Source organism: Salmo salar, chromosome 27, assembly GCF_965601325.2.
Source record: "Salmo salar chromosome 27, fSalSal1, whole genome shotgun sequence".
Lineage (NCBI taxonomy): Eukaryota > Metazoa > Chordata > Actinopteri > Salmoniformes > Salmonidae > Salmo > Salmo salar.
In genome coordinates, this window is record NC_138317.1 from 1,886,020 (window position 1) to 1,912,933 (window position 26,914).

Below are 26,914 nucleotides of genomic sequence, written 5' to 3' on the forward strand. Positions count from 1 at the left end.
CGCAAAAAGCATCCTATTCCCTATATAGTGCACTACTTTGGGTGCGTGTGTGTGTGTTGGGGTATGCAAGCTCATCTGAGAGCAATAGAAATTGCACAGACAAGGATTAGGCCTGCAATCACTCACATATAGGATGCTTGTTATCAGGCTGTCATTCAGCCACTCACTCACTGCTCTAGATAATGTATTGCGAAATGGATGCCAAGTATTAAGTGGGTGCTAAAGAGGGCTAAGGCTACATCCCAAATGGTACCCTATTCCAGATGTAGTGCACTACTTATGACCATTTATCTTGACAAAAGCAGGTAGTTGAGAGGCCACCAGGCTGCTGAACTCTTCTTTGTTCAGGGTGTTTGAGGATCCATCATTCCCATTCCCAGCAAAGGTCTTGAACTGGGAGACAACTACGTTGATGACAGAGTCCATTGTATTGATTCAATATGGAGTTGACTGCAAATACATGAGAAATAAACAAGTCTGCTTATAAAGTCTATATGTTACATTCTTATCCATTGTAGAGAGACTGAAATAAAGCCAGCAACTAAATCATGAAAAACAACATGAAATCAGATTGAGAGAGGAAAGACAAAACAGTATTAAAGGAAAACCAGTCATATTTCGTCCCACCTGGTGAGGTATGGTCTGGTTGCAGCAGGTGTGGAGAATCGTCTTCTCTCCACTCTTTCCTTTTTTGTCTCCATCCTGTTCACTATGTAGCTAGGCCTAGTGTGGAGGTCCAGTATTAGAGCCTCTGCCTAACCAGATGTTTGGGGGATGTAGAATGATAGGTATGACAGCCTCTGTGGGTTTAAAGTGTTGGACAGAAAACATCCATCATTACTGACAGTTTTACTAATTAGTTCATCTGGTCTGGATCTGTCCAGTCTCCTTGGTTCAGTCACTCATAGGTTACGTCCCCAACGGCACCCTATTCCCTGTACAGGCTATTTCTATAGGGCCCTGGACAAAGTAGTGGAATATAAAGGGAATAGGGTGCCATTTGGGATGTAAATGGTGCTAAGGGGGTGTGTTACGTGTGGACATGAACGTGTCGTCATGTGGTTCTTACAGTTTCATTATTACTTACAAGGGATTAGTCTGTGTCATACCTTTGTCTAGTAATGTGGGTAATCATTCCACACATGTATGTACTTCCCCCTCCTCCGCCAGTAGCGCAAGTGACGTACACCTAAGCCTTGTTCACACTGCCTAAATTCTCAAATCAGTTGTTAATCAAATTCATTTTAGAATACTGATTGTCCAAACAGCAAGTTAACAAGTGACCAAATCGTATACACGCGTGTTCAGACAGCAGTCATTTGCTGATATGGCTATGCTATTTGTCATAGTAACGACAGGGCATTGGTGCAGGCTGATTGGTGGTGCTCATGCTTCCGGTCACTCAAAAGTTATGTAGCAAGCTTCAAACTGCCAGTGTGAACAAACCTTTAGACAGAGGAAAATATATATATCTTTCAAGATGAAGATTTCATTGTAATCTTAATTTAAAAGTCCAACACAAACCCACTAAGAGAAGAAATGGCTGCTGAGACTCGATTTTATTAAATGCTAAAACTGGGATTGTCCCGACTCCTAAATTATATGTCCATTGTAAAATAACATTTTGTTACATATGTAATCATGTGCATTTTGGAGAGTTGAAAAAATTAATTTCCTCATCTTATGCAGTTTGTTTATAATCTCTCAAGTTGCTTATTATTTTAAGTATTTATCCACATCGTCGCTAGACTTCTTTGGTCAAAAAGCTTGAACAATGAATTTACATTTACAGGTTTTAAATTCAACCAAAAACATAAAATCTTACTTACTATATCTAATTAAATTCACAAAAGGAGTATCCTCCTACATTTTCTCTCTTCACAAAAGACCAAAAAAAAAATAACTGGACCATACACCAATCAAGTTAACAAATAGTTTGAATTCTTAAGCTTACAGAAGCAAACCAATTTAGTTGTTTGTCAAACACTGTCAATCCAAGTGTGAAAATTGACATAAAAAAAAAAAAAAAAAGGCACATAGTTGGCAGAAACAAAATCTTAAAAATAAATCTTAAGCAATTTCTTTGACATTATATACTTTAAAAGGACATATGACATTTGAACAGCTAGTGTTGGTTTGATGTTAAAATGCTAAGCAAAATTAGGGACTAGTCTTATCGTTCTTTAAAAAAAACACAAAAAAAGCTATGAAAACCTGAAAGCCTAATGTAATTGATAGTGAGTCTGACAACAGATAAACATAAAAACAGTCATCCTGAAATGTGTACAGGTTCAACTCTTGTAAAGTACCAACTATTACTTTTAATATGTACTAATGTCATAACCTTGTAGTTAGTTTGACTTTGAAATCTGGCATTGCGTAAATGGCATTGCGTGACAAAACATCAGTTAAACCGATCTCATATAGACATATATTCCAGGTTACATCACCGTAATCAAAATAACTATAAAAAGGAAAATGCAACCAATAACAGTGCTTATTGAAAATACCATTGATTGATCAAAATGTGTCAAAAACAATAGTTCAGATGTGTCAAATTGTCAATTTGGTTTTGCACTCCTTTATCTACATGTCTAACTCAGCATAGTACACTGAGCTATATTAGAATTGATTCCAGCCACATTAGGACACCACAATCATGATCTCAGTGTGAATAAGTAGTAAGAACTACTGCTTGTGCCAATGCGATTGAGGCAGCAGAGCTGGGCCTCCGTCCTGACTTGGCAGGGCACCTTCTGCTTTCATTAAAATGTTCCAGAATGTTCTGCTTTCACCAACCATTATACTCAAATGTTAAGACAATTAGCAAAAAACAGAAACCAACCACTAAGGGCCTAGCGCCTACACAGCACTGTATGTTTGCAGAGCTGATACAACAGAAGCTAACGGAGCTGATACAGAACCGGTTCAACTAGATCTGATCCTAACGATGACAACAGAGGAGAGACTGATCAGCAATCAGTTGTTGTGGGAGCATAGAGTTCACATTGCTGTGAATCTTATCCTGTTTTGATCTTGAACCGCGACATTACAAGTGCCAACCCCTATATGCAAATCAACTCTACACAACTGTCAACATGTAGGGCTTGGCATTGAAGACATGACATGAACTGACATAAGGAGGTAACGACCGAGTCCCGAAAGACAAGAACGATTTCAGCTAATTATAGATGCAGAGATAGGGACATGTTTACGAGATGCAAGATCACTCCTTGTTCCAGAAGCCTTAAAATACCTGCTGTATACCACCATGTAATACCATTGCTGTATCTTGATGTTGCATTTTCTTCTGAATTATTGCTATCTATGTAGTGGCTGCAAACTTCCACAAAGCTTCTCGTTCAAACTCCTCCATCGCCTCCTCCAGGCCGTCATCATCCTGCCCATCAACCTCCAAAATGTCCACCATGTCCTCTAAAATTTCCGCCACATCTTCAGCGAAGTCACTGAAGAGAACTTTGTCATGGACGAACACACCGTCTCGGAAAAACATGGCGGCCAGCTTCTGGATCTCGGCCTTGCTGTCCGACGTAGCCCTCTCCAGCTTGCTCATGTAGCCATCTAACAACTCCTCGAATTCAGACAGTTCCACAGGAAAGAGCCCTTCCTGGCTAGCGCAGTCCTCAACACTGCTGCAACCCACCAGGGGGCGAACGTTTCGTCCAAGTTTCTCTTCCTGGTGCTTCCAGAAGCTGGTGTGTTCATACTGGTGGTGCTGATGTTGCTCCTGATGGTTGGAGTCTTGTTGATGGTGATGATTGGACTCTTTCCTGGACTTCCAGGGTCTCTCCTGCTTTCTTTTATCCCTGTCCAGCCTGCGCTCGTTCTTCTCCCTCTCCCATTCATCCTGGGATTTCTTGCAGGCCTCTTTATGAGAGTTTTCTTTGTTGGCCTTCCAGTCCCTCACCTTTCTCTCATCTTTCTCCTTCCATCTGCCCTCCATGTCTTTGCTGTGTTTCCAGTACTTCTCTCCCTTCCACTCCTTCTCTTCCTTTTTCCAGTGGCCTTTGCTGTTGTCCTTGCCTTTTTTCCCATCCTTCTTGTTCCTGCTCTCCCATGGCTTTTTCTTGCCCTCACTCCTCTTCCCCATCTTCGCCACCTGCTCACTGAGCCTCCTCTGGATCTCAGCCAGGCTCTCCCTCTTCTGGTACCCTTCATCCTTCTTCCTCCCCTCCAGTCTCTTCCTGCTTTCCTCCAACAGCGCCTTCTGCCTCTGAAGCTCTTCCTTCACCCTGGCACGCGCTCTCAGGTCACTCCTCCTTTCGGGCACTACTGTGGTGCTACTCTGGTTGCTAATTCCAGGTTGGCCAGTAGGTGGTGGAGTTGGGCTTGAGGGCAGTGGGGCTGTGTCCTGGTTGGCTGAGGTAGACATTATCAGACCAAATCAGTGAGTTACAGAGCATTCAGCTACCAAACCAGAGCTGTGATTGAATACCCATACTGTATATACACACACTACTTTTAGTATACTGTAAACAAATGGTAACCTTTCAGTTGAGTATACTAGCTCTTCGCCTGTCTACCGAAAGTTGATGCTGTTGCTATGCAACCTCTTGCTAGCATAACAAATTATTAGTTAGACATTTTACAACTTTTTTTTTTAACGGGTGTGTTAAATTCAATCTGGAGTGCTAGAGTGCGCTCGTAAACTCAGAGCGCTTCACTCTCGGAGTGCACACTGGACGCTCGGGCTGAGGAGTAGGGTTGATGTGAGCCATTCTGACCTTACAACTGTCAAGCACCTAAGCTAACGTTGGCTAGCTTGCTAGCTACTTCCAGACAAAAATGAGACCACTATGACCATTTTACTCACCCTAACAGAGCTGGTTAGGCAGTTTGTTATCCAGAGCATTGGAGACTAACTGTGCTGTTGGCAACAATTTAATTATGCTTTTTTTTGCCAACGGTTACTGACACTGGCCATATTCAACAGGTGTTGAGCTCTCGTAAATGCATTATTCTGCGCTCTGGTACACTCAGACGAGTGTGCTCAAATCTGAGTAGATATCCAAAGCGAATTTACGAAAGTACCCGAACGCCCATTGAGAACGCACAACGACTATACCATTTAGCTAAGCAAAGAATGACGGGAATAATCAAGTCAATAAACGTTGGGTAGTTAGATAGCATATAGTTAATATACTGGCAATATACTGTATAAGTAGCCAACTAATGTTAGCTAACATACGGGTACATAGTGTATGCTATGCGGTTCGTAAGGACAGTGTAGCTAACAAATTGTCAGCCAACATAACATGTAAGGTAACTTATTTGAAAAGTCATTACAATGCTCAACATTTTCTTAACATTGTCATAATTAGTTAAAGCAATGAATTTCTAGCCGCTCTCGTACTTCAGCTGCATATTTCCCGCCATTTTATTCAAATCTGAAAACGATGTGAAGCATACCCATTTCCTGAAGAATTGCATTATGGGCCCTAAAGTACAGATAGTCTTCTGCCTGTATACTTCATATTTTGGCGAATTTAGTACGACACCCGCAAACTAACTACATCCATACTATGACCAATAAGCATACTATATTCTCAATTCACGTCACAAATAGTACGGTTAGTATGAGTATTCTAAAACAGCTCGTATGATTGTTACATGCATGTTGAAGCAGATTTATAACAGTAATAAAACCTCCACTGAACCATACAGTTCACTTTGATCAGGGTGAGGGTAAACTCAAATTGAAGGCATTCAATTCATGAATTGATTTGAATAAAACAAAACAAAAAAATGGAACAACTCGAAATAAAAAGCTTTGAGTTTTCAGCTTATTGAGTAGTCATTGGAATTTCAGTTGTTTTCTTCCTTACATTTAACCTTTATTTAACTAGGCAAGTCAGTTAAGAACAAATTCTTATTTACAATGACGCCTACCCCGGCCAAACCCTAACCCGGACGGCGCTGGGCCAATTGTGCGCCGCCCTATGGGACTCCGAATCACGGCCGGCTGTGATAGACCCTGGTTCGATTCCGGGCTGTGTAGTGACGACTCTAGCACTGAGACGCAGTGCCTTAGACCGCAGTGCCACTCGGGAGCTCCGAGTGCATTATTATTCAAATGTACCAAAATATTGACTTTATGTATACAGTCGTGGCCAAAAGTTGAGAATGACACATTAACTTTCAAAGTTTACTGCTTCCGTGTCTTTAGATATTTTTGTCAGATGTTACTATTGAATACTGAAGTATAATTATAAGCATTTCATAAGTCTCAAAGGCCTTTATTGACAATTACATGAAGTTGATGCAAAGAGTCAATATTTGCCGTAATCCGCCCTGGCATGCTGTCAATTCACTTTTGGGCCACATCCTGACTGATGGCAGCCCATTCTTGCATAATCAATGCTTGGAGTTTGTCAGAATTTGTGGGGTTTTGTTTGTCCACCCGCCTCTTTAGCATTGACCACAAGTTCTCAATGGGATTAAGGTCTGGGGAATATCCTGACCATGGACCTAAAATATCAATGTTTTGTTCCACGAGCCACTTAGTTATCACTTTTGCCTTATGGCAAGGTGCTTCATCATGCTGGAAAAGGCATTGTTCGTCACAAAACTGTTCCTGGATGGTTGGGAGAAGTTGCTCTCAGAGGATGTGTTGGTACCATTCTTTATTCATGGCTGTGTTTAGGGAAAAGTGAGTGAGCCCACTCCCTTGGCTGAGAAGCAACCCCACACATGAATGGTCTCAGGATGCTTTACTGTTGGCATGACACAGGACTGATGGTAGCGTTCACCTCGTCTTCTCCGGACAAGCTTTTTTCCCAGATGCCTCAGACAATCGGAAAGTGGATTGAGAGAAAATGACTTTACCCCAGTGCTCAGCAGTCCAATCCCTGTACCTTTTGCAGAATATCAGTCTGTCCCTGATGTTTTTCTTGGAGAAAAGTGGCTTCTTTGCTGCCCTTCTTGACACCAGGCCATCCTCCAAAAGTCTTTGCCTCACTGTGCGTGCAGATGCAGTCACACCTGCCTGCTGCCATTCCTGAGCAAGCTCTGTACTGGTGGTGCCCCGATCCCGCAGCTGAATCAACTTTAGGAGACGGTCCTGGCGCCTGCTGGACTTTCTTGGGTGCCCTGAAGCCTTCTTCACAACAATTGAACCGCTCTCCTTGAAGTTCTTGATCCGATAAATGGTTGATTTAGGTGCAATCTTACTGGCAGCAATATCCTTGCCTGTGAAGCCCTTTTTGTGCAAAGCAATGATGACGGCACGTGTTTCCTTGCAGTTAACCATGGTTGACAGAGGAAGAACAATGATTCCAAGCACCACCCTCCTTTTGAAGCTTCCAGTCTGTTATTCGAACTCAATCAGCATGACAGAGTGATCTCCAGCCTTGTCAACACTCACTCCTGTGTTAACGAGAGGATCACTGACATGACGTCAGCTGGTCCTTTTGTGGCAGGGCCAAAATGCAGTGGACATGTTTTTGGGGGATTCAGTTCATTTGCATGGCAAAAAGGGACTTTGCAATTCATCTGATCACACTTCATAACATTCTGGAGTATATGCAAATTGCCATTATGCAAATTGACATCATACAAATTGAGGCAGCAGACTTTGTGAAAATTAATATTTGTGAAAATTAATATTTGTGTCACTCAACTTTTGGCCACGACTGTACATTATCAAACGAATGAATATAGGAGCAGTGGAAGAAAGGCACTAATGAATCATTAAGGAATTCAGTGAGATGAAAATACTGTACCTGCAGTGAGTTGGGACAGTTCGGTCACTCTGGCCCTCAGCGACTCCAGCTCCTCCTTCAGGCCAGGCAGGGATGACAGCTCTTCTTTCATAGTATTTTCTTGCTCCAGATCTCCTTTTCCGTTTTCATTACCCGTTGCTGATCCTGCATTTAGTGCCGAGTCAAGTTCTTCTTTATGGGCCTATAACAGAGGGGGAAAAAGTTCTTAGAAAGGTAGGACATAATAATAAGGATTCTAAAAATATTTCTTACAAATCTAAAATAATTAGGCCGTGGCTGTGGATCCGACTTTTCAGGATCTTTTAGTCCAAAGATCCGTAGCTTCCCGAAGCTTCTGAGAATGCTCGTCCTAATATTTATACATTTCTTTATTCCAATTCTTTTAGATGTGTGTATTGTTAGTTGTTGCTACTACTGCACTGTTGGAGGTAGGAACACAAGAATTGCGCTACACACGCAATAACATCTGCTAAATATGTGTATGTGACCATTAAAATTTGATTTGTGCAGCTCACATTCTGCACGTGTATATTCTCTCCTTTACACGCAGAAAACAATACTCGGGCGAATGGTGCTCGTTTAATAAGTTCGATCAAAACTGAATTATTGTCTGCAAGATCACATAATGATCACAGTAATTACATAACCAAATATAATAGTAATTATGAAATGTAGAAGACTGATCCTTGTGATATTGCAGACATTAATTCAGCTTTGATCTAACTTTATTAAACGAGCACCATTCGCTTGAGTAGCCTGTTCTCTGTGCGTAAAGTAGAGAATATACACATGATCAGATTGTGATCCACACATACGCAGAAGCTTCGGGAAGCAATGGATCTTTTAGTCCAGTGGATTGAAGATCCCCAAAAAGTTGGATCCGCAGCCACTCAAAAATAATTATATGGTTCGTGGGCTGACCTGAAGCTGTGTTTCTAACTGGGAGATTTGATGATTTTCTTGTGTCAGTTTGTCCAAAAGCTCCTTCATCTTCTGAGGATTGTTTAGCCAGTCCTGTCCAGCACAATACAAATCACAGACAATCAACACAGCACTATATACAGTACCAGTCAAAAGTTTGGACACACCTATTCATTCATGGGTTTCTTTATTGTTACTATTTTATAAATTGTAGAATAATAGTGATGACATCAATACTACGAAATCATGTAGTAACCAAATTTTTTTTTTTTAAATAAAGTTAAACAAATCCAAATATATTTTATATTCTTCTAAGTAGCCACCCTTTGCCTTGACAGCTTTGCACACTTGGCATTCTCTCAACCAACTTCATGAGGTAGTCACCTGGAATGCATTTCAATTAACAGGTGTGCCTTGTTAAAAGTTAATTTGAGGAATTTCTTTCCTTAATGCGTTTGAGCCAATCAGTTGTTGTGACAAGGTAGGGGTGGTATACAGCAGAAAGCCCTATTTAGTCAAAAGTCCATGTCCATATTATGGCAAGAACAGCTGAAATAGCAGAGAGAAACGACAGTCCATTACTTCAAGACATGAAGGTCAGGGAATCTGGAAAATTAACAACTTTGAAAGTTTCTTCAAGTGCAGTCGCAGAAACCATCATGACCTATGATGAAACTGGCTCTCATGAGGACCGCCACAGGAAAGGAAGCCCCAGAGTTAACTCTGCTGAAGAGGATAAGTTTATTAGTTACCAGCCTCAGAAATTGCAAACCAAATAAATGCTTCAGAGTTCAAGTAACAGACAGACATCAACATCAACTGTTCAGAGGAGACTGTGAAATCAGGTCTTCATGGTCAAATTGCTGCAAAGAAACCACTACTAAAAGGACACCAATAAGAAGAGACTTGTTTAGGCCAAGAAACATGAGCAATGGACATTAGACCAGTGGAAATCAGTCCTTTGGTCTGATGAGTCCAAATTTTAGATTTTGGTTCCAACCGCCATGTCTTTGAGACGCAGAGTAGGTGAACGGATGATCTCTGCATGTGAGGTTCCGACTATGAAGCATGGAGGTGGTGTAATGGTGCTTTGCTGGTGACAGTGATTTATTTAGAATTCAATGCACACAACCAGAACCTCCAGACTGTGTAAGGGCTATTTGACCATGGAGAGTGATGGAGTGCTGCATCAGATGACCTGGCCTCATCAATCACCAACCCAATTGAGATGGTTTGGGATGAGTTGGACTGCAGAGTGAAGGAAAAGCAGCCAACAAGTGCTCAGCATATGTGGGAGCTCCAAGACTGTTGGAAAAGCATTCCTCATGAAGCTGGTTGAGAGAATGCCAAGAGTGTGCAAAGCTGTCATCACTGCAGAGGGTGGATACTTTGATTTATTTAACACTTATTTGGTTACTAGATTATTCCATGTGTTACTTTAAAGTTGAGGTCTTGACTATTATTCCACAATGCAGAAAATATTAAATACCCTTGAATGGAGGTATCCAAACTTTTGACTGGTACCATATAAACAAACATTGTACCTAAGCATATCTTGTAAATCCACAACATAATCTACACCTCAGCATTATATACAACCAACAACACAGTAGTTATATACAGTTTAAGTCGGAAGTTTACATACACTTAGGTCGGAGTCATTAAAACTCGTTTTTCAACTACTCCACAAATTTCTTGTTAACAAACTAGTTTTGGCAAGTCGGTTCAGACATCTACTTTGTGCATGACAAGTAATGTTTTCAACAATTGTTCACAAACAGATTATTTCACTGTATCACAATTCCAGTGGGTCAGAAGTTTACATACACTAAGTTGACTGTGCCTTTAAAACAGCTTGGAAAATTCCAGAAATTATGTCATGGCTTTAGAAGCTTCTGATAGGCTAATTTACATCATTTGAGTCAATTGGAGGTGTACCTGTGGATGCATTTCAAGGCCTACCTTCAAACTCAGTGCCTCTTTGCTTGACATCATGGGAAAAAAAAGTAAAAAAAAAGACAAAAAATAAAATAATCACAAGAAATCAGCTAAGACATCAGAAAAAAAGTTGTAGACCTCCACAAGTCTGGTTCATCCTTGGGAGCAATTTCCAAACGCCTGAAGGTACCACGTTCATCTGTACAAACAATAGTATGCAAGTATAAACACCATGGGACCACGCAGCCGTCATACCGCTCAGGAAGGAGACGTGTTCCGTTTCCTAGAGATGAGCGTACTTTGGCGCGAAAAGTGCAAATCAATCCCAGAACAACAGCAAAGGACCTTGTGAAGATGCTGGAGGAAACCGGTACAAAAGTATCTATATCCACAGTAAAACGAGTCCTATATCGACATAACCTGAAAGGCCACTCAGCAAGGAAGAGGTCACTGCTCCAAAACCACCATAAAAAAGCCAGACTACGGTTTGCAACTGCACATGGGGACAAAGATTGTACTTTTTGGAGCAATGTCCTCTGGTTTGATAAAACAAAAGTTGAACTGTTTGGACATAATGACTATCGTTATGTTTGGAGGAAAAGGGGGGGGGGAGGCTGGCAAGCCAAAGAACACCATCCCAACCGTGAAGCACGGGGGTGGCAGCATCATGTTGTGGGGGTGCTTTGCTGCAGGAGGGACTGGTGCACTTCACAAAATAGATGGCATCATGAGGGAGGAATATTATGTGGATATATTGAAGCAACATCAAGACATCAGTCAGGAAGTTAAAGCTTGGTCGCAAATGGGTCTTCCAAATGGACAATGACCCCAAGCATACTTCCAAAGTTGTGGCAAAACGGCTTAAGGACAACAAAGTCCTTTGTGGGCCGAACTGAAAAAGCGTGTGCGAGCAAGGAGGCCTACAAACCTGACTCAGTTACACCAGCTCTGTCAGGAAGAACGGGCCAAAATTCACCCAACTTATGGTGGGAAGCTTGTGGAAGGCTAACCGACATGTTTGACCCAAGTAAAACAATTTAAAGGCAATGCTGCCAAATACTAATTGAATGCATGTAAACTTCTGACCCACTGGGAATGTGATGAAAGAAATAAAAACTGAAATAAATCACTACTATTCTTCTGACATTTCACATTCTTAAAATAAAGTGGTGATCCTAACTGACCTAAGACAGGGGATTTTTACTAGGATTAAATGTCAGGAATTGTGAAAAACTGGTTTAAAATGTATTTGGCTAAGGGCTATGTAAACTTCCGACTTCAACTGTGTATGAGCAAACAGCGTAAAGCAAAGATTGGAACTATGCATATCTTATAAAAGTTTAGTCGAATAAGGAAGATGTTAATTACTGATTTAAAGGTCTGCCATTGGTAAATCAATTTCTTGACTTTTAAATGAAATATACACCCATAGATGTTTTCAAACATAAATACTTCATAAGCTTAGTTCAGTCATACCCCATCAGAACCCAAATTATAAGCTTGTTATACACCAATGTAAAATAGTAAATACTGTATAGATGGTCAGTCCTTGAGTCCATAGCTTTGTGTATGAATTTAAAAGTTACAATTCTCCAGCCCCATCCCTCAGCCGTTTACCAAAACAGTGGCAGCGTGGTCGCTTTGTTGTTGTTGTTTGAACAGCAGATTGCCCCTTTAATATCATTCTATTACACAATACAACATTGTTGAAAGGTAGGAAGTAGGATAGAGGAACAGACCTGGTTTTGTTCTGCCCCACTCAGCCCATCCGAGTCATCTGTCAAAAAACAAAACAACATTTTCCAAATGTTTGCAACGTATATTAAGGCACATGACTGAATAGTTTATTTCCAAAATAAAAAACACTGATGCCATTGCAGTCTGTATTGCAGTAATGATCTTGAAGTGTAATTTGTCAGCTCTCTCAACTGGTCTTATTTCAGTTTCAAATCATTAACAGTTGTGTTACACCTCAAGTGCTCTGCGCTGCAGGATGAAAGAACTCCCTGCTGCAATGATGACTGCAGATGATTACTAGATACAAAGCCAATAGAAAGACTACACCCAACACACACACACGAAAAAAGAACACACTTTCAAAAGTTTGGGGTCACTTAGAAATGTATTTTTTTTTTTTTTAAGAAAAGCACATTTTGTCCATTAAAATAACATCCAATTGATCAGAAAATACAGTGTAGACATTGTTAATGTTGTAAATGACTATTGTAGCTGGAAACTGAAAATCTACATAGGTTTACAGAGGCCCATTATCAGCAACCATCACTCCTGTGTTACAATGGCACGTTGTGTTAGCTAATCCAGGTTTATCATTTAAAAGGCTAATTGATCATTAGAAAACCCTTTTGCAATTATGTTACCACAGCTGAAAACTGTTGTTCTGATTAAAGAAGCAATAAAACTGGCCTTCTTTAGACTAGTTGAGTATCTGGAGCATCAGCATTTGTGGGCTCGATTACAGGCTCACAATGGCCAGAAACAAAGATCCTTCTTCTGAAACTCAGTGTATTCTTGTTCTGTGAAATGAAGTCTATTCCATGCGAGAAATTGCCAAGAAACTGAAGATCTCGTACAACGCTGTGTACTACTCCCTTCACAGAACAGCGCAAACTGGCTCTAACCAGAATAGAAAGAGGTGTGGGAGGCCCCGGTGCACAACTGAGCAAGAGGACAAGTACATTGGAGTGTCTAGTTTGAGAAACAGACGCCTCACAAGTCCTCAACTGGCAGCTTCATTAAATAGTACCCACAACACCAGTCTCAACGTTAACAGCGAAGAGGCGACTCCGGGATGCTCGATTAAACAAAACCGGCTTCAGTCTGTTTTACACTAGACACTCAGAGAATAATTCACCTTTTAGCTGGACAACCATCTACAACACAAAGCCAAATCTACACTGGAGTTGCTTACCAAGAAGACAGTGAATGTTCGTGAGTGGCCAAGTTACAGTTTTGACTTAAATTTGCTTGAAAATCTATGGCAAGACTTAAATTTCTGTCTAGCCATGATCCCTAACACCTTGACAAAGCTTGAAGAATTTAAATAATACAAATGGGCAAATATTGCACAATACAGGTGTGCAAAGCTCTTATGAAACTTACCCAAGAAGACTACAGCTATAATCACTGCCAAAGGTGTTTCTAACATGTATTGACTCAGGGGGGTGAAAACTTGTCTAATCAAGGTATATTAGGGTTTTATTTTTCATTAATCATTTAAAAAAAATATATATATACATATATTTTAAATATAGTTTTTCCCTTTCCGAGTATTTTGTTGACAAAAAAAAGACAAATCAATTTTAATCCCACTTATTAACACAAAATGTGAAGAAATCCAAGGGGGCTGTAGACTTTCTATAGATCAAAATAATGAAGCATTGTTGAGCCACTGTGTTTTAAACTGTCCATTCCATAAGGAATTCAATTTTAAAAAATGAAACTAAAGCCTGGTTCAGGCTGGACTTACCGGAGAGGAAGAGGGACCCTAGACAGAGCAGGACCAGGGCTGCCACAATGCATGTGTTCATAGAGAAGCCCTTCTTTCCCCCTTTCCTCTCTGCCAGTTTGAACTCCACCTCCTCCTCATCATCATCATCCTCCTCCGATGTCATTGTTGGTGCCACATTTCTCCTCCTCAGACCATTTCCTTCCTCAGCACTCGTGTCAGCTCTTCCAAAGTCAAAGCTACTGGGAGATTCTAGCAGAAGGAGAGAGAATAAGAGCAGAAAGATTGATAATATGCAGAGAGAAATGTTTTTTTTTTTTTTTTAAATCATGCACTAAAGGTATTGAAACTATTTATGCAAAAGTATTAGATGGTAGAATGCTCTGAATGTAGATTTGTCTTGTGTGGAATTCTAACGTAAATGTTTTTGTAACTGTGAGTTGAGGTGCGTTAACAATAGAACCGCCATAGTCCAACGGTCACTGACATTTGAATTTGGATGAACTGGAGTCGGATGGCAGATATTGAGCCTGAAATTCACAATGGCGATGACAATGTAGGGTCTTTATCTGATGTTGGCTTTCTTTTACATTTCTGTTTGTAATATTTTTCAAGTGTTGGCAAATTATTTTGACTGGATGTGAATTCAAATCCAAACTTGGGAGTACAGAGCCAGAAGAAGAAAAAAAAAATGCTTCACGTTACTCTTAACGTGGAAACCAGTCGACACAAGTGCCTTTGAGAAGAAAAAAATCCCTTTCCATTTCTTTTAAACATATAAATACTTACGTGTATTATTATGCATTTGTAAGAATGTATATTTTATCATTTCTTTGACTGGATTATATTACCTACCATTACTCATCGAATGTACAAATAAAATGGATACAATTTATTACATTGTAGTCTTTTTAATGCAAGAAAGTGTTGAAGTAGGCCTTTGTAGAATAATACATACAGTACCAGTCAAAAGTTTGGACACACCTACTCATTCAAGGGTTTCTTTATTTTTACTATTTTCTACATTGTAGAATAATAGTGAAGACATCAAAATTATGAAACACATACGGAATCATGTAGTAACCAAAAAAAGTGTTAAACACTTGTGGTTACTACACGATACCATGTGTAATTCCATAGTTGAGGTCTTCACTATTATTCTAGAATGTAGAAAATCTAGAAAAACCCTTGAATGAGTAGGTGTCCAAACTTTTGACTGGTACTGTACATGTGTATGTGCATGTAATGTACTTCAAAATATACAGTATACAAATAATCAAACTAAATATTCTTAAGACATGACTACATTCAATCAAATTATTATACAAAGGTAGTTATTTAGGTTGATTACAGCACAGTAGGTGAATCTGGTGTAGGCTTAAAGGGACTCCAGACTGCGTTCTCTAGCAGGTACTTGTAGGTTGAGAAAGCCAGCAGTTCTAGTGTTAATTGAATGTCATATCTCAGAAGATTTTTCCTGATTTCCAACCTAGTGTACACATGCATACCTTTTTCCTTTGGTATATGAGTCACTTTTTCAGGCAATTCTGTCTCCACCGTTTCCAGTGATGGCTCTTGTGCTGCATCCTCTGAACCAATGGTATCTGGAGGAGGACTATCAGGGGCTGGGCTTTCTGGAGCAGCATGTGGTTCTGGGGCAGGGCCAATATCAGTGACAGTGTCAGATGGGGGGCCCGTTGGGGTGGGAGTCTCTGTGTGAATGCTTATGTCATGTTCGGCACTAGGGGCACTAGTCTCTAGGGCAATACTCTCAGGTACAGGGCCTGTATCAGTGTGGGTATCAAGAGGAGAGCTCTCAGGGACGGGGCTTAACTCAAGCTCAACCTCTGAGGGGGGTGGTTCTGTGAAGGATGCATCCAATGGCACAACCAGGTCGACATGAGTGACAAAGGGCATGGCAGCGAATTGCTCATTGTCAGTGGGGGAGCTGGTTACCATAGAATGGATGATGGGGGGTTCAGGTTGACTCTCCAGGTCATGGTCAAGGGGCACACCGCTAGTCGGGGATGGGCTTAACAGGATAGGTCTGGAGGGGACAGGACCCTCACAGTTATCAGGAGCCATTTCCTGGCAAACCTGGGAATCAGAGGAAAATAAAAGCACAAACCTTAATAGTCATTGGTAATAATGAGTTATAACCATAGACATATAACATAAGACACCATTTTAAACTTTGTATTATGAAAGATTATGCAGTGAGAATGATACCCTCAGAAAGAAGTGTGTTCAGGGATTCACAGTACAGACCTGTTGGCCCTCCTCTGACAACACTGTTTCTATTGGAGTCTCTGGGTCACTCTGCTTAGACTCCACAGTGGCCCCTGGATCAGAATTAACATAACAATGTTAACACATTAATAACATAACATTGACATAACACATTGAATAATAAATTACATCCACACACACACACAACTTCATTATGCAACATCCATACATTAGGACAATAACACAATACTCCACATAGAAAGCATAGGGAAACCGTATTGGTGTGAGATAGAGCCCAGGTACCTGCGACTTCCTCTGACAGACTAGGAACATCACAAAGCCTCTCAGTCCCATCATCCACAGGATTAACAATTTCAGCAGCTTCCTGAAATGTAGAAGGTTATTATGATCTCATTAGAGAGCATAGCATTCTCAACTAAACCGTTATCTATTCACCTCACCATTCATTCATTTAATCATTCACACTGCCACAGACACACAATATGTGGGTAAAGTGGAAATGTAATATAAAACTCAAATTGAATACTAACCTGACATCCAATACTGTGTTGAGGTGAGCAGCCTATTCTCGTCATTACAGTTGGCACCAGACCTGGATTTTAATTACTTTCAGCATTTGTTTGAATCTGCCTGGAGTGCCAGATCGGCAGTGTTTGCAGTTTTAGGACTTTTGCCAGGCAAGCTCAAACAGGCACAAAGTATTTTAATTGATTTAAGTATTTGAAACACAGGTCTGGTTGGCACACCTTAGACACCCTGTATCTACCTATCTTACCTCTGGGGACAGCATAGTCCAACTGCTGGTCAAGGATCCGCTGCGGCTGCTGCCTGTGCTGCTGCTGTTGTCAGACATCGCCCCCTTGAGGCTCAGCACAGAAACTACAACTTATTCTGCAGAGAACAGAGATTCACTACTTGTAACAAATATGTAATTATGAATTACCCAATAATAACTAATTGTGGTTTCACAATGTCGGCAGTATCTACACATAGGCCAACAGGACTGTGGTGTACTTGCACTGGGTTCTCATCATGCATTTGCACAAATTCCATTCATATAGGCCTAATAAAGTGTCAGTAGAGAACAAAAATATCATGCCAGTGTATTGGAAAAGTGCTTTTCAAACCAACATTGTACCAGAGATCATACTACACCAAATTGTTCACCTACAGTGAAGAATCTGACATTAATAGAAATACTGCATAGCCTACCTTCTAGTTCCAGTTGCAATAATTGTAATCTGTAGCATACGCAACAGCCTATAAACCCTAAAATTATTAAAATAAACTACATTATCGCAATTTAAAATTGAGACAACTGATAAGTGACAAACATTGAATGAATCGCGATAGAGTAAGTGCCTATTTTAAAGAAAGATGGACCCTCATTATCGCTTGGTTAGGGCCTCACACTGTAGACTCAATTGTTTCTATGGCTCTCAGATACGACCAAGAAATGTCAGATCCAGATGGCAAGGAGGCTGGAGGCTAGTTGTTAAAGGTAGCTAACAAAATCAGAGCTGTGGATTAACCTTTGACAAACCCTGACGACATGTTCTCTTCTTTTTGCCCGAGTCTTACATTTCCGTCGTGTGAATTATCGGTTTACTCCTGTGAGAAGTGAGTTAAAGTAAGAGTAGAAGTCATGACGCCAAACTCACTGGAAATAAATGTTTGTAGACACTATGTAGCCTACTTTGTTCAACTTCCCATGGTACACAAAGGCTGCATGCAATCACTCCCACATTTAAGCACTCGCTTCCGCGTACAATAGCCACGCGTTGACCACACACACAATACTTTCCCCTAAATAATAAAATACATGTAAATAGCATATTCTTACCCCGCTTATTTCACTTCAATTTCACCGTTTTAGCTCCGATAGTCCCCGTAATTTTATTTTACAGACAGCATTCCGGTCGTGATCATCTGAAATGTGGGAATTCCATGCTGCGTCACTCCGATGCTGCAGTGTGTTTTCCAATGGGATGTCAATATGGCCGTTTGCGTTACCTCCCTTAAAAAGAACAACCAACCAAAGTGATGTGTTGTGTAACGAAAGCGGCTTGATTGACGCGCGCAGGTGAAATTGGTGTCAGGTAATGGATACAGACCCCTTCTTCCACTGATGATAAGATGCTTGCATGTGCACGTTATATACCGGAGGGGAGGCATCTTTAACCAGCCGTACATTGACACGTCTGTACTGAGCTATATTTGTCGGGACTTCCCGCCTGACTTCAACCCTGTTGCATGGGATTGCCCATCTGTTCCACCATTGCTTCCCACTTTCGTCAGATTCTAAAATACACGGTACAGTTTTGTCTCTGTCTGTGTTGGACACCTGTAGGCCTATTGTAATTTATTGTAACCCTTAGATCTTCATCCTAAACCACATTTGACCACTTTAATAAAACCTTAAATATTGAATGCACATTTACTAAATTAAGAAAACCTATTATGCGTGTATATAATTGTCTTTTTTTTTTTAAACACAGAAGTTATGCATCTGATACTTTCTGAGGGGGGCACTAATGGCATCATTTTATACCATTCATTACTACAGTCAAAGATTGTCTATTATATTGACAAGATAGTCGATTGAGCGCTCTAAAAATGGAAATACATGTCCTTAAAGATGGAAGGGCAGGCGGGAGGAAGAGATCAGGTGGGACCATTCTAGCCAATACGAGGGCAGATACAGTTTTAACAGCAAGCCATATAGAAAAATAGAGGATGACAGCATGGGCAGCGTCATTGAGGCTATCTCCATTTTAAAGTGGTCAATTATCTTTTTTTCATTGGCTGATTGCTCCCAACACATAAAGTTTTAAAGTTGACTACTTTAAAATGATTGAATCCCCTCAACGACAATGTCTATATTAAAATGGGTTATAGCCACGATGAGTCCTATCTCTATGACAACAGGCACAACTCCAATATAAAGTCGTTTTTTTTTAAGTTGCCAAAATGCCACGTGTGTCCACTTTTATCAGTGCATTCGTAACAACCTAACCACGTAACAACCTAACCATTAAGAAACTACTCATAGAAAATTAGCAATTACATTTTTTGTTGATCAAATTTGACATCCTCATTTTTTTATTTATTTTTTTATTTCACCTTTATTTAACCAGGTAGGCAAGTTGAGAACAAGTTCTCATTTACAATTGCGACCTGGCCAAGATAAAGCAAAGCAGTTCGACAACATACAAAAACACAGAGTTACACATGGAGTAAAAGAACATACAATCAATGATGCAGTAGAAAAAAAATAAAAATAAAAATAAGATTATATACAATGTGAGCAAATGATGTGAGATAAGGGAGGTAAAGGCCAAAAAATGCCATGGTGGCAAAGTAAATAAAGTATAGCAAGAAAAACACTGGAATGGTAGATTTGTAGTTTGAAGAAAGTTCAGAGATAAAATATAAATAATATGGTGCAAAGGAGCAAAATAAATAAAATAAATAAATACAGTAGGGGAAGAGGTAGTAGTTTGGGCTAAATTATAGATGGGCTATGTACAGGTGCAATGATCTGTGAGCTGCTCTGACAACTGGTGCTTAAAGCTAGTGAGGGACATAAGTGTTTCCAGTTTCAGAGATTTTTGTAGTTCGTTCCAGTCATTGGCAGCAGAGAACTGGAAGGAGAGACGACCAAAGGAGGAGTTGGCTTTAGGGGTGACCAGAGAGATATACCTGCTGGAGCGCGTGCTACAGGTGGGTGCTGCTATGGTGACCAGTGAGCGGAGATAAGGGGGGACTTTACCTAGCAGGGTCTTGTAGATGACCTGGAGCCAATGTGTTTGGCGACGATTATGAAGCGAAGGCCAGCCAACGAGAGCGTACAGGTCGCAGTGGTGGGTAGTATATGGGGCTTTGGTGACAAAACGGATGGCACTGTGATAGACTGCATCCAGCTTGTTGAGTAGGGTATTGGAAGCTATTTTGTAAATGACATCGCCGAAGTGATTGACCTCCATACCAAAATTCATTACTATGTGGGCTTATTTTTTGTGGACAGATTTTGGGTGGAGTAAAACCTCTCATTTTGCCTCATTTTGCTACTACAGTGTAGCCTACTACACTATTCTACTATACCACAGAGAAGTAATAATCAAGTTAAAATTGGATGAAAATAGGGTTACATCTAGGGTAAATCTAGGCCTTCTATAGTGATGTTGTGAATCAAATTAAGCAGCCAAAATAACAACAATTTGCTAAACATTGTGACACAGAGAGCGAATAGACAGAGAGCATGGGCTCTTAAGTTCTTCTGCAAAAATATAGAATTAGAGGATACATGTAGATAAACTAGGATTATTTTGCAAGGACTTATACAGGATACTAACCTCAACATCAAAACCTTCATTCCAATTCACAATTCCACACCTAAAACCTTGTTCTTGGACATAATTACCTGAATGGACTATTACTACCAAGGACTATCAATAAAAAAAACAATTCTAACAAGCCAAAACCTGCAGAAGAAACACAGCGGAACCTGTAAATGCCATCCAACACAAAATTGTGTTCAGTCTGAACCTACTTTCTGAAGCCAAAATGTAAAAGTCAAGAATCTCTAGGTAATTTTGTTTTAGAAAGATAATAAATAAGGCTACTAAGCTAATGAGAAAAAAGTGCACTCAGGCTATCAGGAAGGCCAAAGTTAGTTACTTTAAGGAGCAGTTATGTGGGTCTAACCCTAAGAAGTTCTGGAAAACAGTTAAAAACCTGGAGAATAAACCCATCTCCTCACAGCTGCCTATGTCCCTTAATGTTGATGATGTGGTTGTTACTGACAAGAAGCACATGGCTGAGCTCTTTAATCACCACTTCATTAAGTCAGGATTCCTATTTGACTCAGCCATGGCTCCCTGCCAGTCCAACATTTCCTCATCTCCCACCCCGTCTAATGCGACTATCCCAGATGCTTCTCCCTCTTTTTCCCCTGCCCTGCTACAAAGTTTCTCCCTGCAGGCAGTCACTGAGTCCCAGGTGCTAAAGGAGATCCTTAAACTTGACCCCCAAAAAACATGATTTAGATGGTTTAGACCCTTTCTTCTTTAAGGTTGCCGCCTCTATCATTGCCTGTCTCTCCTTTCTGGGGAGGTTCCCATTGCTTGGAAGGCAGCCACAGTTCGTCCTTTATTTAAAGGGGGAGATCAAGCTAATCCTAACTGTTATAGACCTAATTATATTTTGCCCTGTTTATCAAAAGTGTTGCAAAAACTTGTCAATAATCAACTGACTGGCTTTCTTGATGTCTATGGTATTCTCTCGGGTATGCATTCTGGTTTGTGCTCAGGTTATGGATGTGTCACTGCAACCTTAAAGGTCCTCAATGATGTCGAGAGAAAGAGAGAGAGAGAGAGAGAGAGAGAGAGAGAGACAGAGAGAGAGAGAGAGATCTTAGCTGTTGACTTCAGGCTTGCAGTTGTACTGTCTGACCGTCTGATGGTTTGTATGTCAAAGCGTTGCAACAATGTTGCTACTAATCGATGCGATCCATAACCGGTGCGGTCCCAAACGACCACGACCTAGAGCGGTCACACCAATGATTGAGTTAAACACTTTATAAACTAAACACGCTGAAAATAAACAAGGACTTCAGCAGCATAGCACACACAATCAAACTGTCGCGCCAACCAATAGCTCCCTCCCAGAGAGCTGAAAGAGCTGTCTTTATCTCCTCCTTCCTTACTGCTGATGTGCTCTTAAAGTGGCAGCGCACGGTGAAGGCTCCGTGCAGTATTTCACCACAACCCCAGCTGCCAAACTAACCCTGATTCAGATGACCATCTTACCCATGCTAGATTACGGAGACAGAATTTCTAGATCGGCATGTAAGGGTGCTCTCGAGCGGACCGATGTTCTTTACCATTCGGCCGTCAGATTTTCCCCCAATGCTCATTATAGGACACACCACTGCACTCTATACTCCTCTGTAAACTGGTCATCTCTGTATACCTGTCGCAAGACCCACTGGTTGATGCTTATTTCTAAAACCCTCTTAGGCCTCACTCACCCCTATCTGAGATATCTACTGCAGCCCTCATCCTCTACATACAACACCCGTTCTGCCAGTCACATTCTGTTAAAGGTCCCCAAAGCACCCACATCCCTGGGTCGCTCCTCTTTTCAGTTCGCTGCAGCTTGCGACTGGAACGAGCTGCAACAAACAGTTTTATCTCAATCTCTTCATTCAAAGACTCAATCATGGACACTCTTACTGACAGTTGTGGCTGCTTTGTGTGATGTATTGTTGTCTCTACCTTCTTGCCCTTTGTGCTGTTGTCTGTGCCCAATAATGTTTGTACCATGTTTTGTGCTGCTACCATGTTGTGTTGCTACCATGTTGCTGCTTTGCTATGTTGTTGTCTTAGGTCTCTCTTTATGTAGTGGTGTTGTCTCTCTTGTTGTGATGTGTGTTTTGTCCTGTATTTATATTGTATTTATTTTATATTTTCAATCCCAGGCCCCTGTCCCTGCAGGAGGCCTTTTTCCTTTTGCTATGCCGTCATTGTAAATAAGAATTTATTCTTAACTGACTTGCCTAGTTAAATAAAGGTTAAATTAAATGTAAAAATAATAATAAATAAGCTACCAAGCTGCTAGGAAAGAATCTGACTGAAATTAGCACTGACGTGTGAAGTGAGAGGTGTGAAAACTCTTGAGCTTCCTCTCCTCAGAATCCCCAAAATACTACAGCCACAGGACAACTTTGTTTGGACGTCGTAAAGGAAAATTTGCCAATGCTGAAAAGATATATCTAGCTAACGACCTCCTTTTCTACATGGAAAAGACGGACAGAGACTTGTTAGCTAGCTAGCTGGGACTTGTTAGCAGCTAGCTAGCTGGGATTTTCTACAAGGAATCTTCCTTCCTAAAAAAGCTTCTCCCAAGTGGGTGTGACACCTACTCCCGTTGTCTGCTGCACTGCTGCTTGGATTCCACCTGGCGATCTGTTCACCGTCTGCCCAGGCCTGTCTTCCCCTGTCTGTCTTGGCCTCATGTTACCTCATGAAATTGCTGTACAATATGAACTTGTTGCCATCTAATGCACATAAACATTTTATTAATCAACACTGCCTTGCCCTGATTGTCCTCTGCCATGCCCTGATTGTATTTCTGCTGATTATATCTGGAAATGTGCATGTACACCCTGGCCCATCTACCGTTGCTAGCCCCAATTCTGATTTGTGCTCTGATATCTGCTTCACTGATTTCTGCTCTCGTAAAAGCCTGGGTTTTCCTTAGGTTAACAATAGAAGCTTATTACCTAAAATGTATCAATTAAAAGTGTGGGTTCACAGCTCCAATCCAGGTGTGTTCGTCATTACTGAGACGTGGTTAAGAAAGAGTGTTTTAAACACTGATGTTAACCGTTCTGGTTATAACCTTTTTCGGCAAGACAGATCTTCCAAAGGTGGTGGAGTGGCAATTTTTACCAATGAACACCTTCAGTGCTCGGTTGTCTCCCCCAACACTGCAAAAAAATTTAATCTAGCTTGTTTTTTGTCTGACAAGATATTTCTTCTTATGTTAGAGCATTTCACTTGTTTCAAGTGAGTGTTAGAGCATTTCACTTGTTTATTTTTTGTCCTTAATTATCTTAATAAGATAATATAACTTGCTACTGAGATTGTATTACTGGTTCTGAGTAACTTAATGCTTGAAACTAGAATTGCCAGAATTATAAAGCTGTTTGATCAACACTGACAAATACAAAACTGCTTTATCAAAGTCAGAATTTCATATTTAAAGCATCTTATTCTTTTTTTCTCTTCACATATTAAGAACAAATAATGACCAAATGGAATTCACTGTTTTATTGTCAATCTTACATACAGCACATCAATCATGTTGTCACGACTTCCGCCGAAGTCAGTCCATCTCCTTGTTCGGGCGGCGTTCGGCGGTCGACGTCACTGGCCTTCTAGCCATCGCCGATCCACTTTTCATTTTCCATTTGTTTTGTCTTTGTCTTACACACCTGGTTTCAATCCCCCAATTACCTGTTCATTATTTAACCCTCTGTTCCCCCATGTTTGTTTGTGAGTGATTGTTTCTATGTAGGAAGGTCCGTTACTGTGGGCTCTGTTTTTGTATTGCATTTATTATATGTTGAGTAAAATACGGTTATTTACTCATATCTGCTGTCCTGCGCCTGACTCCTATACACCAGCTACATACAGACTTCCTTACACATGTAGACAAAATACAGTACAGAACAAAGGCAGTACACTTTTCATATCTGGGGAACACACTATGAGTCATTTGAACTGTTGTACAATTCTATTACATCTCCATCATGGTATTTGACTTGTACATAAGTTTGGCTCTTGTTGGTAATTGTATAATAACAGGTAAAATCAACCAGCTTTTCAGCATCCACTAACTCAGTGGCCTGTGCAAGGTGTGGGACCTCAACTTGATAAGCCATGACGTTTCTATCAAAGCATATAGTTTGAAATGGTTGATATTCCAAACAATAAAGTCTAGAATCAACAAGAAATATGCTTTTGACCAGTCCAAATTCTGGCATATTACCATTCAGTACTTTGGAAAAGATCATGGACTTCTGAGTTATGTATTTATTACAAGCCATTTGACTGATACAGCATGGTTTACTTAATTGAAACCTAGGAAATCCCTCACTTTTCCATGTAAATATTGTAGATCTTTAACCTCTGATATAGGTCCCAAAATTGGGTGCATTGAACTGTCAACATTTTGGCAGCTTTCATATATTTGCTTCTGATTGATCAAAGACTTGCAAATATTTTTTTTAATTGAGCTTGGAAGCCCATTGTTTAAAGAAACAATGTTTAGACTCAAACCGCATACACATATGTCTAACCATTGGACCCAATGACTTTATCTGTGATGGCAAATGTCAAATCAAATAAAATTTTATTTGTCACATACACATGGTCAGGAGTGTAGCGAAATGCTTGTGCTTCTAGTTCCGACCATGCAGTAATATCTAACAAGTAATCTAACCTAACAATTTCACAACAACTACCTTATACACACAAGTATAAAGGAATGAATAAGAATATGTACATGGCCGAACGGCATAGGCAAGATGCAGTAGATGGTATAGAGTACAGTATATACATATGAGATGAGTAATGTAGGGTATGTAAACATTATATAAAGTGGCATTGTTTAAAGTGGCTAGTGATACATTTATTACATCAAGATGGCTAGATGCAGTAGATGGTATAGAGTACTGTCATAAGCGTCGTAAGGATTGGACCAAGGCGCAGCGGGTAAAGTGCTCATCTTCTTAATTTATTTAAAGAAAACACTTAAACTAAATAAACAAACGACGAAACAGTTCCGTAAGGCAACACAGGAAAACAACCACCCACAAAACACAAGTGAAACAAACACAACTAAATATGGCCTCCAATTAGAGACAACGACAACCAGCTGCCTCTAATTGGAGGTCATTGCCAAAAACCCAACATAGAAATAGAAAACTAGATATACACATAGACATAGAAAACATAGAACCTAAACCAAAAACACCGAAACACACAAAACTAACACCCCCTGCCACGCCCTGACCAAACTACAATGACAAATAACCCCTTTTAATGGTCAGGACGTGACAGTACCCCCCCCAAAGGTGCAGACCCCGAATGCACCTCAAAAACAAAAACAACCCCAAACTTAAAGGGAGGGGAGGGAGGGTGGCTACCGTCAACGACATTCCCTGTGCTACACCCCCCTTCCCAATCCTCCCACTACGGAGGTGGCTCTGGGCGTCGCTGGAGACTCCGGGCTGAGGGGCGTCGCTGGAGACTCCGGGCTGAGGGGCGTCGCTGGAGACTCCGGGCTGAGGGGCGTCGCTAGAGACTCCGGGCTGAGGGGCGTCGCTAGAGACTCCGGGCTGAGGGGCGTCGCTAGAGACTCCGGGCTGAGGGGCGTCGCTGGAGGCTCCGGGCTGAGGGGCGTCGCTGGAGGCTCCTGGCTGGGGAGCGTCGCTGGAGGCTCCTGGCTGGGGAGCGTCGCTGGAGGCTCCTGGCTGGGGAGCGTCGCTGGAGGCTCAGGGCTGAGAGGCGTCGCTGGAGTCTCAGGGCTGAGGAGCGTCGCTGGAGTCTCAGGGCTGAGGAGCGTCGCTGGAAGCTCCGGCCTGAGGAGCGTCGCTGGAAGCTCCGGCCTGAGGAGCGTCGCTGGAAGCTCCGGCCTGAGGAGCGTCGCTGGAAGCTCCGGCCTGAGGAGCGTCGCTGGAGGCCTCCTGCGTGGAGCTGGGACCGGTCTCCCCGGACTGGGGAGACTTACAGGAGATTGGGTGCGCAGAGCGGGCACGGGGCACACTGGGCCGTGGAGGCGTACCGGCGGTCTGGAACTCAGGCCTGGCACACACTGTCCTGGCTGGATGGTCACTGTAGCCCGGCACGGGCGGAGCGCTGGCACAGGGCGAACTGGGCTGTGCTGGGGAATGATGGCTGCCGTGCGTAGAGCAGGTGCAAGGTAAACTGGGCCAAGGAGACGCACTGGAGACCAGATCCGTTGTGCCGGCACACTTCTTCCTGGCTGCCGGCCAACTCTCGCCCGGCAACGCTGCGGAGCCCTTACT

General features: G+C 41.4%; 1 protein-coding gene across 4 annotated transcripts; it reads right to left on the reverse strand.

Annotated features, from left to right (window-relative positions):
* Window positions 1–1,540: 1,540 nt before the first annotated feature.
* On the reverse strand, window positions 1,541–18,448 carry pbxip1a (pre-B-cell leukemia homeobox interacting protein 1a). Of its 4 annotated transcripts, none has more exons than XM_045709427.2 (11): window positions 18,161–18,448; window positions 17,093–17,208; window positions 16,848–16,909; window positions 16,600–16,681; window positions 16,336–16,409; window positions 15,576–16,164; window positions 14,089–14,319; window positions 12,341–12,378; window positions 8,664–8,756; window positions 7,743–7,923; window positions 1,541–4,380 (listed from the first exon to the last, which is right to left on the reverse strand). In XM_045709427.2, exons 3-11 carry the CDS (start codon window positions 16,890–16,892, stop codon window positions 3,326–3,328), a joined length of 2,388 nt encoding a protein of 795 aa, XP_045565383.2. In that variant the 5' UTR covers window positions 16,893–16,909; window positions 17,093–17,208; window positions 18,161–18,448; the 3' UTR covers window positions 1,541–3,325. The 4 variants fall into 4 exon arrangements, with proteins under 4 accessions (XP_045565383.2, XP_045565384.2, XP_014032365.3 ...); XM_045709428.2 differs by having other exon boundaries at window positions 16,848–16,947; XM_014176890.3 differs by lacking the exon at window positions 16,848–16,909 and adding an exon at window positions 17,850–17,928.
* Window positions 18,449–26,914: the final 8,466 nt, after the last annotated feature.